Source organism: Esox lucius, chromosome 11, assembly GCF_011004845.1.
Source record: "Esox lucius isolate fEsoLuc1 chromosome 11, fEsoLuc1.pri, whole genome shotgun sequence".
Classification (NCBI taxonomy): Eukaryota; Metazoa; Chordata; class Actinopteri; order Esociformes; family Esocidae; genus Esox; species Esox lucius.
Genome location: NC_047579.1, coordinates 6,994,313 through 7,009,625, shown reverse-complemented (window position 1 = coordinate 7,009,625; position 15,313 = coordinate 6,994,313). Strand labels below are relative to the sequence as shown.

At 37.8% G+C, this 15,313-nt stretch overlaps 1 protein-coding gene across 2 annotated transcripts in view; it reads right to left on the bottom strand.

The window, feature by feature from the left end:
* The window catches only part of LOC109615482 (zinc finger protein 501-like), a 1,152,720-nt gene extending 1,146,758 nt beyond the window's left edge, over window positions 1-5,962 (bottom strand). The window contains exons 1-2 of one of the 2 annotated variants that reach the window (XM_034295513.1): window positions 5,838-5,962; window positions 1,028-1,253 (exon numbers count right to left, since the gene is read on the bottom strand). In XM_034295513.1, coding sequence (XP_034151404.1) covers window positions 1,028-1,253; window positions 5,838-5,840 — 229 coding nt within the window. In that variant the 5' untranslated portion in view covers window positions 5,841-5,962. The remainder of the gene's footprint in view (window positions 1-1,027; window positions 1,254-5,837) is intronic. The other variant, XM_029123544.2, reaches the window with a different exon arrangement.
* Window positions 5,963-15,313: the final 9,351 nt, after the last annotated feature.

Sequence of the window (15,313 nt, the reverse complement as noted above, 5' to 3'; positions counted from 1 at the left end):
TAGAACAGGCAAATTAATTGTAGGCAGAATATAGAAAATGTGGCAATTCATTGTTTTTTTTAACAAAGTTATTTATCAACATAAAAATCTTGAGCCAAATTTGACCTTTGACCCTCATTCAGAAGTTAATGTACTCCGCCTTTGCCTTGTATGCAAAATAATAAATGGGTCATGCCAAGGCTTAAGGTGTCAACTTCCAGTTGATTGCTCACTTGGTTGCGGATCACTATATTACATCTGTATAATGATAAACATTGTATTGTTTGTTGACATGACAAATGTAGACAGATAACATTGATCAAACCAAATTGTGTTGCATGTGGGAGGATAATGTTTTGCAACCATTTCAAAGAGAGCAAGGTTTACTAACGCAACGAATATTAAAGGACAACACTCTTGGTTTGGACGGAATTGGATAAATGCCAGATTAGGATACTCAAGAACGACTCATGTTATGGATTTAACATGTTGAACACCTGAGAGAAATGTTCAAAAGTCATGTTGTGGATTGAACTGCAATGCATTTTAAGCAGGTATAAAGAAAAGTTAGGTGACCTATTTATTGTGACCTGTTACTCTTCAGCTCATGTGTGTGTGATTAAGCTACTTAGGTGTTGTCTACTCGAGCCCTAACCCACACGCGTTTATTCCTTGGCTGTCAATGTCAGGCTGGCACTGACTAGCCTGCATCACACTTCATTGCGTATGATTTACGATTACTTCCAGCTGGCAAGCCAACTAGTTGTTTCCAATGCTTTGTTTGCATTCTGATCGCTTGTGGGTGAAGTATGTTTTTGTTTGTCAAGTAGTTAGCCTAGCACTTGGTTTTGTTTGAAAAGTAGTTACTTGTTAGCTAACAACACATTTTTGTAGATTGCCAGTCTATCCATCCATTCTCTTTATGTTGTAGCCTAATCTTGGGCATGACACCATAACTCAGTAACTTCACTGATGCACAGCAAAACAAGAGTTCCGGAGTGCAGAGAAACAAAGACATTGACCAAGACAACATTAAACCAGTTCTTACCTTGAGTGAGTAAATCTCCCTCTCCATTATTAATGATAACCACATTCTTCTCCTCGTCATCTTTATTGGTAACATTCAGCCCCAGTGTTTGACTTTTTTCCTCCAGCTTTACTGATGCCATCTCTGAATCCCCCAATGCCCATTGAGTTTCAAGATCAGAATCCAGTGACTCTTGTTTGGGCTCAGTGTGGAAGGAGAGCAGCAGGCTGGGTTTGTCCTCCCTCTGCTATAAAAAAGAACAAATCAGAGCCATCCATGACTGATATACATGTTTGTTGGAATAAAATATGATCACAATGGGGGAGAAAAACAAACAATCACGATCATAACAGACCTGTGTCCTACATGAGGTTCACTTTCCTTAACCTGACCCAAGAAGAGGGAAAATACTTTTCACTTATATCACGGATTATAATTTCCTTAGAAAGTGACAACAAATATACATTATTGAACTATACTGTTGTGAGAAAATGACAATTATACCTTTTTGATTATCAGTTATAAAATTAATAAAAAATGAATGCTAGAGCATCCCGGTTGAAAGGTATTGGGATACATCTGACAATAGTTAACACCAGGAGGGCCAAATGCCTACGGATATTGGCGTTTGCGTTTGAAATTAAAGTAAAACTTCCATTCTGAAAGCTACAACCTTCTTCCATTACACACACACACACACACACACACAACACACACACACACAGTTTTAAGACATAAATCGCCAACAGCCCATAGCTTCCAGGCGGTACTCACCCCTCACTGAATGTTTGACATCAATGGATGAATACGCGATAACCCCAGGTGAATGATCAGAGCCCCGGTTGAATTTCAAAGGAACTTACAATTGAAATAAAAGATTTCCGTGACCATTCAAAAACTTAAACGGCTTATTGTGGAAGCTAATTCATCAAATGTAAATCTAATGGTCATCAAATGTATTATGCTAAATAATTACTCACAAAACGAAATACCAAGGATACTGTTTACTAGTCACCAATGACCAATTCAACAAAATATTACAAGTACCGGGGTAAATTTGGTTTTATGTTTGATATTCAGTGTTTTATCGTCAATACCTCTTCCAAATAAATCGTACAAAGATGACAGTGGACTATATACAATTTGTTTAGGGTATAGAGTAAGGTAAACCCTTTGACTTTATCATAAATCAAACTTTTCGTTTAGCAGAGCCCAAAATGTTGCAAAACCCTGTCGAATGTCTGTTCAGTAGTTTAGGGACCACCATGAAAGTGCAATAACACTGATTCAATGTGACTAAAAAAATATTTTATTTTGTGTCAACCTAATAATACCTGCCGTATACATTACATTTTTTAATAGATTCCTATAGAGGTGACATATACACCTACAACCACTTGTATGTTGGTCACAGACCTTTAGATTTGCCCTTTTAAATTTAGGTGATTATATCAGAATTGATCCTTCTATAAAATGTTTTAGCTTCCAATCCAGATGACATGGACCTATAAAACCACTTGCATTTTGTTCACTGACCTTCCTTGTCAAGAATACACCCCTTAGATTTGCCATTTCTAATTTTGGTTAATTCATTGGTTTTGAAGGATAAATTCCTCTCTTTATAATAGCTCACTATCCATATGAGTTAGAGATCCAAGAACAAGTGTTGTGTTCCTTTACCTCCCTTCTGAAAAGGTACACCTCCAATATTTTCCAAATTGATGATCTTGAATTTATTTTACAATTAAACGCATTATTACAACTCTACCTAATTCTCATTAACTATTTTTAATAGCTTCCAATCCAGATGAAATGTAAATCTTGTTTGTGCCCGTTGTGTTGTGCATTAGTTTGAGGTTTGACTTTGCTTTTGATGTTTTGTTGTTACAATTAAAAGGATGTTACCCTGCTATACCTCTGCTCCTCGTGTCCTGCCTTCCTTCAACTGTGACAGTATACTCCCATTCCCAATTTAAAACATTTTTAAATGTTAATGTGCAGGCGACGTAACAATAGAATCCCCCAAAGGTAGCTGTAGTGTCAATATTGATTGAACAGAAAACCAATTGAAGAATTAGGTATTTATACCTACTGCAGTCAAAATAACTTGGAATTAAACACAGACCAAATAGTGGAGGTGGATATTGACATCAGAATATTTCCCAAACTCTCCTCTTTACATTGATGGGCAATTTCTTACAGCTAAATCAGACCAAGTTCCTAGGGTCCATCAACTCCCATAATCTCAAGTGAGAGGACAAAATAGCAAGAGTTGTAGCATCTGAAAACAGTTGGATTGTGAGCTATTAAAAATCTCAGTCAATTCCAACTTGACTCTATACAACAATCACAGAGTCCATTCTCATTTTCCTCCAGAAATATCTGGATTGGGTCTGTGTCAGCCCACTGCAGAGGTAAACTGAAACACATTGTAGTGTCCACAGTAAAAGTCCTCAGATTCAACCTTCTGTCCTTTAAGACCTTTGCATAAATCTTTGGCTAGGAACCATCGGAACATTAAATATCATTACTGAACATTCCCACCCTTTTCATCCACTTTTACTGCAAGGCAGTACAGTTTGTAACTGGACAAATAGTAAACAATATGCTAATATGAATTATGTTATGAGTTTCACATAAGTATTATTCATATTTTACATACAATGTGATTGCTTCATATGATTACTATCCTTAAGTAAAATAAAAAAACTTGGCATGATTGCGATTTCAAAACCACTTTTGAGCACAACTGCATATAGATGAGAGCAGCTATACGTCACTTTTCTCTTGTCCGAACAACCACTCCCCTTTTTGGGGAAAGCTTGCACTGTAAGTGTAGAAGTCAATGGTGCAAAATTGGAAATGTTACTGGGACCATGCATTAAAGCTGCTGCGTTGTGTTTTGCATGTTGAATAAGAGAAAAAAATAAATAAATAGTTTACTCTTTCCTTTACTTCCCAAAAAAAGTGAAGGACAGCAAAAGAAGAGATCTGTGGCTTCAGGTCATCCGCAGAGAGGATGAAAATGGTCAAGTATGGGACCCGTCCAGTCAACACATTGATGTCTGTGACAAACACTTCATCACAGGTTTGTTAATGATGCTAAAGTCAACAGTTATAACGTGAAGTCAAAGAAGTGCATGAATCTGTATTGAAAAGGCCGTACATAGAACACGCACTTCCCTGTAGAGATTTTATGCCCTAATTATCATAATAATTTGTAATTCCTCAATTTGCTAGCTTTGTAAATCCCTATATAAAAGAGGACGAAAATTCATGTCAGGTTGGTGCACGGCGCTCCCTTGAATTATTTGGCGGGATGCATCGATAATCAGTACATTTGCGCATGTGTTTGTGAACTGTATGTGACAGGGGGTGAGGACGGAATTACTATCTACTCTACGTTATAGCCTACCTTATAGTTGCAGGGTGCTAGCTAGTTAGCTTGCTAAACATGTTAGCAATTTAATTAGTTTACAGTAATGTCACATTGGACAGACTACCAATATACAGCAAAACAAAATGACAGATGTCATTAATACATTAACTAAATATTCTGTAAGGGGGTTGTAAATATCAGGATATGAAACCTCCAGGCACTGGGTTGGGTCGTTCATCCACTGTGATGGAGACAGACAGTGGAGACGTAACCCCTATTTCATTAGTTCTCTATATAACGTTGCCGATCGTCAGCGACATGGAATAATTGTTTGCCTGACTGGCCATAGAGTTTGTGCACCTCATAGCTAAATACGGAATACGGTTCTAATTTGTATGAATGAATTTTCAAAAACAGAGGCAGTGTGAACAACAGGAAATCAGGGAAACCGGAAATAGGTATCCTGCAAGATTTCAACTTAAAAAAGTCTCTTAATTGTAAAAGCTGATTTTCATGTAAATGTTATTTGTTTGTGCATACGTTTCATGTGTAATAAAAATCACTTAAACGTATAGAAATTGTATTGTTGTGTAGGCCTACACACTTGTTGTGGTCCCAAATACTCAAACAGCATTGCTATATGGGAATTTGTTTTTATCCCTCTAGGTTGTTGCTGCAAAATGAGAAAGTGTTAAAATATTATGCAATCACTACAGAAGTTCCCAGCCACATACAGCCACCATGAATAATATATACAGAACAGCTATTAAATAGCACATGCCAGACTGTAATATTTAAAGGAATATCTGGACCTAAATCAGTTCATTATATTTTGCAGCTCAGAAGGATACTCTATGCACTGGTATACTCTGTTCTTGTCATTCTCACGAGTATTTTAACCTAATGCCTAAACCAATGATAGACTACTGGTGTAAAATCGTTATACAGTCCTAAAAAAACAGCTATGGACTTTTATTTTGAACATTAAATCAGGGTTGACAACGCTTTGGTAGAGCACTGGGCCAGACGATCAAACTCATTGTTGTAAGCTTTACAGTTTCGAAGAGCTACTTTCTATGCAGATGCCAGATTACTGACAAAGGTTTGTACGTAGAAAAACGATTTCTAAGGAAATACATTGAGACGAAATTTAAGAATGTAATGTCGTTAAAGGGTGTTTGTGCGTTCACAAATCTAATTTCACGCTTATGGTTCATGTTTTACCTATGACCTTTATTACGAGCAAATATATTTTCTTACCATCCTAACAATATACGTACGCTTAATCTTTTGCCAGATAGCTAATTCCACAGAACAGGTCCATATCATAAATCAAAGTGGTAAAATAAGTTGGTCTTAAAAATAATATTTTAGCAAGACGGGGGTGCACAGCAGGTAAGGGTTACAACGCAGAGTAACAAAGAAAAATACTGTTATTTAATAACCACTTACCATTAAAAGTGCCTGATGTCTTGAAAACTATTAAACCGACTGCTCCGAGGCGTACACGTGCAAATTCTTCTTCTACTGATGCTTAAATTATTGGCTGATCCCTCTACATCCGACTTTTCTTCTTCTTCTTCTTCTTCTTCTTGTTTCCGGCAGGCTAGACGCATCTATGACGTATTGCCGCCCTCCACTGGTCTCTACTCACTATTTACAACTTAATAAGAAATAATTAGAAATAGCTATATCTTATTATATACTCCAATACATCGCAAGTACTCCATCAGTTTCTTCAATTTGCTCCAACTGTCCAAATTCAATAAAGTGCGTAAAGTAAAAACAGTTTATACAGTACATCCGACTTCCTCCTCGCTAACCTTTTCATACAATCTCTTCCCATAGATATCATTTAAACTCTAGATGTCTTATAGCGCAGTCACTTCCGGCATGACAGGCGGCCATCTTGTCACAGGCAGGCTTTCTGGCGGGCTCTGTGGTACCTGATGTAAGGTGAGTGATCAGCACGAACACAAATACTCTTATCACGCTGAAACCTTGACCGATTTACAAACGGTTTGGTTTCTTACAAACGTTATTAACGTGGCTATATTTCCCAATGCTTGAAAATTTTGAAATTGCAGCTTTTCTTTTCTAAAAACGTCTTAATTGTGCAGCATAGTTGTGTATCACGGCTACTTGCGCAAGTTATCAAGGCAGATATCACAATCGAGCTGTTCGATTATGAAGGTTTTACTAACACCAATAACGATTTTATGACAACTAATCTTTTGTCTAAATTACAATATTTGTGGATGTGGTTGTAGTTATTTGCTTGCTAATAACAATAAGCTTTGAGTGAGACCTATAGCAGCTAACGTTACAGTTTAGCTGCTAACCAGCAAAGTTGCACATGATGGTTCTGTCTTCATTGAGTTCCTAAGATGCTCTGTCCTGTAAGGTGTTTGTTTCTGTCTGCATCGAGTTCATAAGATTATGCTCTTTTCTGTCTACGTCAAGTTCATAGTGTGGTACGTTCTCTTGTATTCAGTTTTTTTCTCCCCAGATGCCGGTGTCAAAAGGATATGTATTGGATTGTCTGTATGTTATGTTATCAATTGATTCAAGAAGGTTTAGTGTCCTAAAAGTAATTTTAAAGATCCTAAACCTCAACCTGATTATACTTTTAAGGTCAGGGATGCAAACTAGTCAGCTTTACTTGTCACCCTATACCGGTAGTTTGCATTCCTGCTTTCTTGGGTCCTGTTTTGGCAGGATCATCATAGTAATGCAGTATTTGCTTTTGAAGGTTCCTCTCTGTCCTGGGCTTCATCATAAACATTGACACGTTGATGTCGATGGTTCCTGTGCTGCTTGAAGGACAGCGATATGTCCTGACCTACAGGTTCAGCCAGGACCACTTGGAGCTTCTCTTCAACTCCATCAGAGCTTCTGGTAGGGTTCATAATTTATATTTACCAGCCGCAACACTAAGTGACACAGTGTCAGCAAATGCTTGTATTGTTTTCAGTTTGTCGGTCCATATGTTGATTTTAAATATTTGGTAAAATGTGTTTTCTGAAGACATACACAATAGCTGGAAGTGTCACAAACCATTTTGAGTATTCAGAAAAATGCCTGTGTTTGACTATTTGTTTGCAATCATCACTGATACAGTCTGAATTGTATGATAATGTCATTCAACTTATTTTATGTTGAAAGATCATTCAGGGGTGGCTAGTTCTAATTTGTGTTTATTTTTTTTAGGCATAAAACATTTTAAAGCATGTATTGATTATCTGTGTACTATACTCATATATATTTTTTTTTATTACAGTGGCTGGAATAACTACCGTAATGCCAGCCAGTTCAAGTATATCTTTAGGAATCTCATGGCCCGGTGTGGGGTTGTTAAACCATGCAGAGGCAATGTGACGGCACAGGATGACACAGAGTCCCTACCAGCTGTCATCGACACCTCTACAAGCCAGTCAGCAGGAGGAGTGAGATCTTCCATCCCCGTTTGCTGACATTCCTGCCCTAGTACATGACCACAGCTACCTTCCCGTCCGCTTCGATGGTCTTGTGGACAACGCTCTCGTGTACATTTCAGGTGAAGGCTAACTGAAAGTCGATTTTCCCTATAACCAAAAGTGCCAATAGTCAAAATCTGGGGGAAAACAATCTCACGAGTGTCCAAAAAGAGAAGTGTTCCCTTAATTTCCCCATGCTTATAAATGATTATTGTTATAAGTTATGATATTACTATAGGAACCATCAAATTTCAGGATTTCTTGTGCGTCAGGCTCTGAAGAAGCTGTTGTGTGATGTCTGCCATGCCAGCCTGGTGACATGCTGCATCTGCCATCAAGGACCAGAGCTTCCAACTGCTGAATTTAAAAAACAATGGAGGTCTGGTGATTCCATCAGAGGGAACCGTGAGGGTCGTCAGGGCAGCAGAGTGGGTCATTCAGCAGTCATCAGGCAGTACCAGACGATCACAGCCCATCAAACTGCTTAAGGTTGTTTACATTGTCCGAAAAAGGATCGGTTCAGAGGATGTGTTTGTGTTAGGGGAGCACATCGGCGAGACGCAGTATGGGATAGACATCCACCACCATATGCAGTTAAAATTGTGTCCCTGTTTTCTAAGTTAAGGCTGCACCACATCTCCAGAATTACAAACCTCAGCTAACAGAGCAACAACATGCGACTGAAAATTAATAAAACTGTCCTTTTCAAAGGGCATTAGCCCAAGGTATGTGTTTTCAAGGTACTGTCCTATTTTACTTCAACAGTAGTGTAGTTCTCTCTACAGCATTTCTTTTTTGGATATTTGTAAAGGGGAATCATGTACCTATTTCTTTTTGTGTGCAAATAAATGTCACTTTTATAATAGTTAAAAAATAGAGACCTTTGTGTAATTATTCCATATTTTTTGTAGTCATTCTATATCAGAACCCCTGACATACAATCCAAATAGTCTACAAGTAACATCAGAGTGTCACCTTTAATTTGATTTCATTTCATTATGCTTCTACACGAAGAGGTTGCCACACAGTAAGCATTTTGTCAGCATTTTGTCTAACCAAAAGTCCTATTGGAAGTTTCCATAGGGCATTTTACAATACGCATGACCAGAGATGGGGACAAGTCACACATGGTCAAGTCCAAGCAAGTCTCAAGTCTTAACCATCAAGTCTCGAGTCAAGTCTCAAGTCACAGTTCAGATAAATCAAGCAAGTCAAGTCAAGGGTTCACCCTAAGCAAGTCAAGTCGAGTCCTTATAAGTTTCAAGTCAAGTCACAGTACTAAAGAGATGAACACACACACACACACACTGTCCTCTGTTTCTGACGTGCGCTCGGTGCGAAGCTCGATTTCAAAATCAAATATTTTTCTCTTCCGCGGTACAATTTTTTGGGGGGACGAAGCGGAGGGATCTTGAATCAGCCTGAAGGGGTTGTATTCGCTATAACAACCACCTCGCTATACCTTATCCCGCTTATTACATGGCTACCTACCAAATAAATCAATAATTGGCACAAAATATTAGAATCCTGCTGCGTCCATAGCAACGCGCTGTTTTTCATTGCAACGGTCTGTTATCAAGAAATAACACGCATTCTGCACTGGAATTCAGCCAATCCATGTAATAAGGGCTAATAATAACAACCTTATAAACTAATTATTGTGATTGAAAAACTGCCTAATATGTAATTACGCTGTAATTATTCTTGTCTGTATGAGTAAAAAAAAAAACTCTTCGAAATGTTTAGGTGCTAGTAATCACATCGGCGCCTCCATGTTAGCCTTTCATGCAGTAAAGTTAACTGTTATGGTGTAAGCACAATGCTTTTAAGTTTCCACACGCAGTCCACAAACACTTGAAAATGCGCACATTTAATACAGACAGTATAGCCTACATGTAATAATATACATGCCCGCTCATTTTAAGATGCCCATCAACATTAAAATTCAGGCTATGCCACTGTTATAGTCAAATTCCCTTACATCTATTTACCAGACGTATTCAGTAATGATAATGGTCACATTTCTAACAAGAAAAAAAACAAAACATAAAATGCAACCAAGGCCAAATTCTGACAAACAAAAGATTAATTAATTACATTAGTAACTTAATCGTTATAGATCTTAGTGAAACTGAATATAAAGAGATTACTTTTGTTGAGATAAATGTAGTTTAAATAATGCTGATTTAATAACCATGTATTCTTATGTTTTTGTTTTTTTAAATTGTATGCTGCAGCCAGGTTAGGGAAATATGATTGAATACAATAACCATAAAAATTTTACATTACACTCAGCCACACTCACTCAGACTTTACACCTGGCTCAGATAGAGAGACAGGATTAAAACCCCACAATTAACATACAAATAAAACTGCCTCCTATACAGCACAAAGAGACCTTCTGTCTCCAGCCCCCTGATGTTCTAGTCTAGGTTAGGACAATAGAATGTAAATTACTGTAACCTGGTTAAGATTTCACACCTGTATGCAAAGAACCTGTTGATCTATGACCGAGAGTGAGAGCATGTCCTTCCTCATAGGATGGCGAAAACCAAGAGATTCGTCCAACATGTCACCATGCCAACAAAGAGCCAATAAGGATGGGTTTTACTCACGAGAGTGAAAAGTAACCGCCCCTGTGGCGGGAGTATTAAAACCAATGTTCGATCTTTATTCGGGGCGAATATTTTGTGGAAGCTCGAGGGTTGAGCAAATATTTGACCGCTGCAGTGTATTTCATGTATTTTGACTTATCAATTCATATTAATAAATCTTTGTGCTAAATTTAAATTTGGACCGGAGCCTCGTCCTTCTTCAGAAACTCTGATACACGTAAAATTCTCAACACTTTCTTACCTTTCCTTGTGGTTCTTAAAATGACGAATGAAATTTGACGTTGTTGCATATTTTGCATCTGGCAAATCTTTTTTTATTCACACGGTCCAGTTTAAAGTCCTTGGAGCTCGACTAACGTTACTGTCTGCCATGTTTGGCGCGGTTTGAATTGTGCAGCGTTAAAGGCACATACGCTGATTAGTAGTGCTGAAGTCACAACATATAGAATTATTTTATTGCTGTTTGTTTATTATAAGTTCAAGTCATTGTCGAGTCTTCTACTTCAAGTCAAGTCAAGTCTCAAGCAACTTGTTCTCAAGTCAAAGTCAAGTCAAGTCATTTCCATACTTTAATTAAGCAAGTCACAAGTCCTGAAAATTGTGACTCGAGTCAGACTCGAGTCAAGTCATGTGACTCGAGTCCCCCACCTCTGCGCATGACCATACCTTGGCAAATAATGGTCTAAAGTACTCAATTTCATTCTATATTGATCTGCTTTTGCACACAGCTTCACAAGACCTGGTGCTAGGGCACAGTTGTTTCTAAAGTCATATCAAGTGACCTAGAGGGCTGAAATGTGGTCAGTTCAGAGATGCTTATTATCCGGCAGAAAGAAAAATTATTTTAATTATTTTATTATAATAGTATGTGTGTATATATACGTACATATATATATACACACACACACACACACACACACACATACACATATATATATATATATATATATATATATATATATATATATATATATATATATATATATACACATACATACACGTATGTACGTATATATATATATATATATATATATATATATGTGTATGTGTATATGTGTATGTGTATATATGTATATATATACATATATATACATATGCTGGAGACACTGTTTGAATACACACCCTGATGTGGCTAAAGTAATCTTTTTCAAAGTGACTAAAACACTCTTGTGATTTGAGTCAAAATAATTTTCATACTTCATGGAGGTTGACTTGAGGTATTTGATTCAATGTTGTTTAATTTTTTTTTTTCTCTTTAAAATGAAAAGTAAGTGCATGGTTAAACAAAAATACTGGAGTGCACTTTCTCTGCAAGTTCTATGTAGTCTGCTCTTTTCACTGTTTGCAATACTTTGTTACACTTACAATTGTACATACAAATATTTAACAAAATAAAGTGGTTTTCTTTAAATATGTATGTCCATAATTCACTGAGAGCCTTCAGCACCGTATCCTGCCATGACACATGAAAAACCTCCTCAGGTCATTGTGGACTCCCACAGCAGCCTGAGAGGCTCCTCCTGCATCAGCCAAGGTGCCTCCCTCTGTGACTTGTCTTGTACAATCCCTGGCTGTGCCTCGCCCTTGTTCAAAAGAGTCTTTGAAACTAGGTGGTATATACTCTGTTGCAGGTGTGTTGGCAGCATCTGTATAGGCCAGATAGTTGTCCAGTACATCACAGGCCTTCACAACATGTGTACATTTGTCTGGTAGGAATTCTGACGGTCTGCCTAGAATTCTCCACCTTGTGACCGTCATACCAAATTAGTTCTCAATCACACGTCTGGCCCGTGATGGTTGATAGTTGTAGATCCTCTTGCTTTTGTTCAGATTGGCACCTGATAAAGCAGAATATACACTGACATTTAAAATAACAAAAACCCCACTGACTAACTGCATTTTGTTGTACTGTACTTGTACTGTTCAATTACAAAGTTGAATCTATTGTCAGTGAACAAGTACAGTACAAAAAAAATGCAGTTTGCGTCTAACCAGAAGTGCAAATAGAGGGCAAACTATTTACAAGTATTAAGTAGTATGTATGGATGTGCAATTAATGCAAATGCATTACATATGGCAATTCTAAATGTGCAATTGAAGCAAATCGAAGGCAGAACGTTTACGAGTATTAAGTATATAACCCTAACCCTATTATTAATCTAATATCTGCTTATGATTTAAGCCTCCAAATATTTTCAGAATATCAATTAACAATAGCTTACTTTGAAAAGGCTTCATCAGATTTGTCAGTTTGTCTAGTGGTTAGTGTTACATGTATGTACTGTTTGAAGATTTCTTGTTAAGATGCGTTGTTGCGCATTTTATTTTCATTCAGTTGTTAGTATAGTTTTTCCATTTGTTGTTCGGTTTGTTTTGATTGTTTATTAAACCCCACGAACGTGAGATATGCCTGCGCCTGGTTCCTTGCCCAACCCTACACCACAAGAGGAGCATTACAACACGTCTGCGTACAGACGCACATGACATTAACAACGCCGACACGCGGAAGTATAAATCAGTCATCAAGAGAGGGAGAGGTTGTATGAAAAGGTTAGAGGGGAGGAAGTGTGATCAGACAATAATTTAAGCATCAGCAGAAGAATTTGCACGTGTACGCCTAGGAGCAGTTGGTTTAATACTTTTAAAGACTGATATTTACAACCACCTTACTGAATCTTCAGTTAATGTATTTATGACATCTGTCATTTTGTTTTGCTGTATATTGGTAGTCTGTCCAATGTGACATTACTGTATACTAATTAAATTGCTAACATGTTTAGCAAGCTAACTAGCTAGCACCCTGCAACTATAAGGTAGGCTCTAACGTACAGTAGACAATAATTCCATCGTCACCCCTGTCACATACAGTTCACAAACACATGCACAAATGTATTGATTATTGATGCATCACGCCAAATAATTCAAGGGCGCGCCGTGCACCAACCTCACATTAATTTTCATCCTCTCATATAGGGATTTACACAATCTCTTCAGGGAAGTGCATTTTCAGAATGTTCTATGTACGGCCTTTTAAATGCAGATTCATGCACTTCTTTGACTTCACATTATAACTGTTGACTTTAACATCATTAACTAACCTGTGATGAAATGTTTGTCACAGACATCAATGTGTTGACTGGACGGGTCTCATACTTGACCATTTTCACTCTCTCTGCGGATGACCTGAAGCCACAGATCTCTTCTTTTGCTCTCTATCACTTTTTTGGGAAGTAAAGGAAAGCATAAACTTAACAATAAACAGGGTATGCCGACAAAAGTTTGCATACCCTGCAGAAATAGTGAAATTCTGGCAATGATTTTGAAATAACAATCATTCAAAGTTTTTTTTATTTTACTTAAGGATAGTAATCATATGAAGCCATTTATTATCACAGCTGTGGGGCTCCTTTTTAAATCATAATGATAACAAAAATCACCCAAATGGCCCTGATCAAAAGTTGACATACCCTTGAATGTTTGGCCTTGTTACAGAAACACAAGTTGACACAGACAGTTTAAAATGGCAATTAAGTGTGAATTTCCCACACCTGTGGCATTTTAAATTGCAATTTTTGTCAGTATAAATTATCAATGAGTTTGTTAGCTCTCATGTTGATGCATTGAGCAGGCGAGATAAGGAGCCATGGGGATCAGAAAAGAACTGTCCAAAGACCTGCGTAACAAGGTAATGGAACTTTATTAGGATGGAAAAGGTTATAAAAAGATATCCAAAGCCTTCCAAATACCAGTCAGTTCTGTTCAATCACTTATCAAGAAGTGCAAAATTCAGGCATCTCTTTAAACCAAGTCACGGTCAGATAGACCAAGAAAGATTTCAGCCAAAACTGCCAGAAGAATTGTTCGGGATAGATAGGAAAAACCCACAGGTAACCTCAGGAGAAATGCAGGCATCTCTGGAAAAAGACGGTGTGGTTGTTGCAAGGAGCACAATACGACGATACTTGAACAAAAATTTGCCTTTAGACAATTAGAATTCTTCAGCACGAAAGCTGCGCATGGGACGCCTTTGGACTTTCCAGAACAACAATGACCCTAAGCACAAGGCCAAGTTGACCCTCCAGTGGTTACAGCAGAAAAAGGGGAAGGTTTCTGGAGTGGCCATCAATCTCCCGACCTTAATATCATCGAGGGAGATCTCAAACGTGCGGTTCATGCTAGATGACCAAAGACTTTGCCTGACCTGGAGGCCTTTTGCCAAGACGAATGGGCAGCTATACCACCTGCAAGAATTCAAAGCCTCATAGACAACTATTACAAAAGATGCCCTCCTAACTATTACTGACCGCTTCCTATGTGTCCTTGCTTAAAACAATGTGTTAACTTTATAATTATTGGAGAACATGTAAGAACTATGGAAGATCAACATCATGGACTCATGCAAATAAAGATTCTCCCCTGACTACCGGTTACATAAATTTTGTTCATGGATCAAAAGTGGACAGAATCTAACACATGGTTGGTCTTCAATAATTAATGTAGTAGTTAATTGTAATGATTAACACAGATTAAATCATAGCCTACTGTCCTTCTTCACTGAAGGACTCAAAGATCAGTTGAAATTCCTATCACTATTCCATATATCCAATCGACCCTCACCTTTAATCAAACCTTTCAATACACGAGGGCAATTATACATCACTTCCCTCACGCCTGAACGGCCACGCCCCCTTTTGGAGGAATGAGAGCACTGTAAAAGTCCCAGTGCGGGTATATACGACACTTGGAAATATTACTGGCACCCTCCCTGAGAACCTTTGGGGTTTTGTGCATCAAACAAGAAAAAAACTCAAGTTTACGCGTTTCTTTTCTTCCCCAT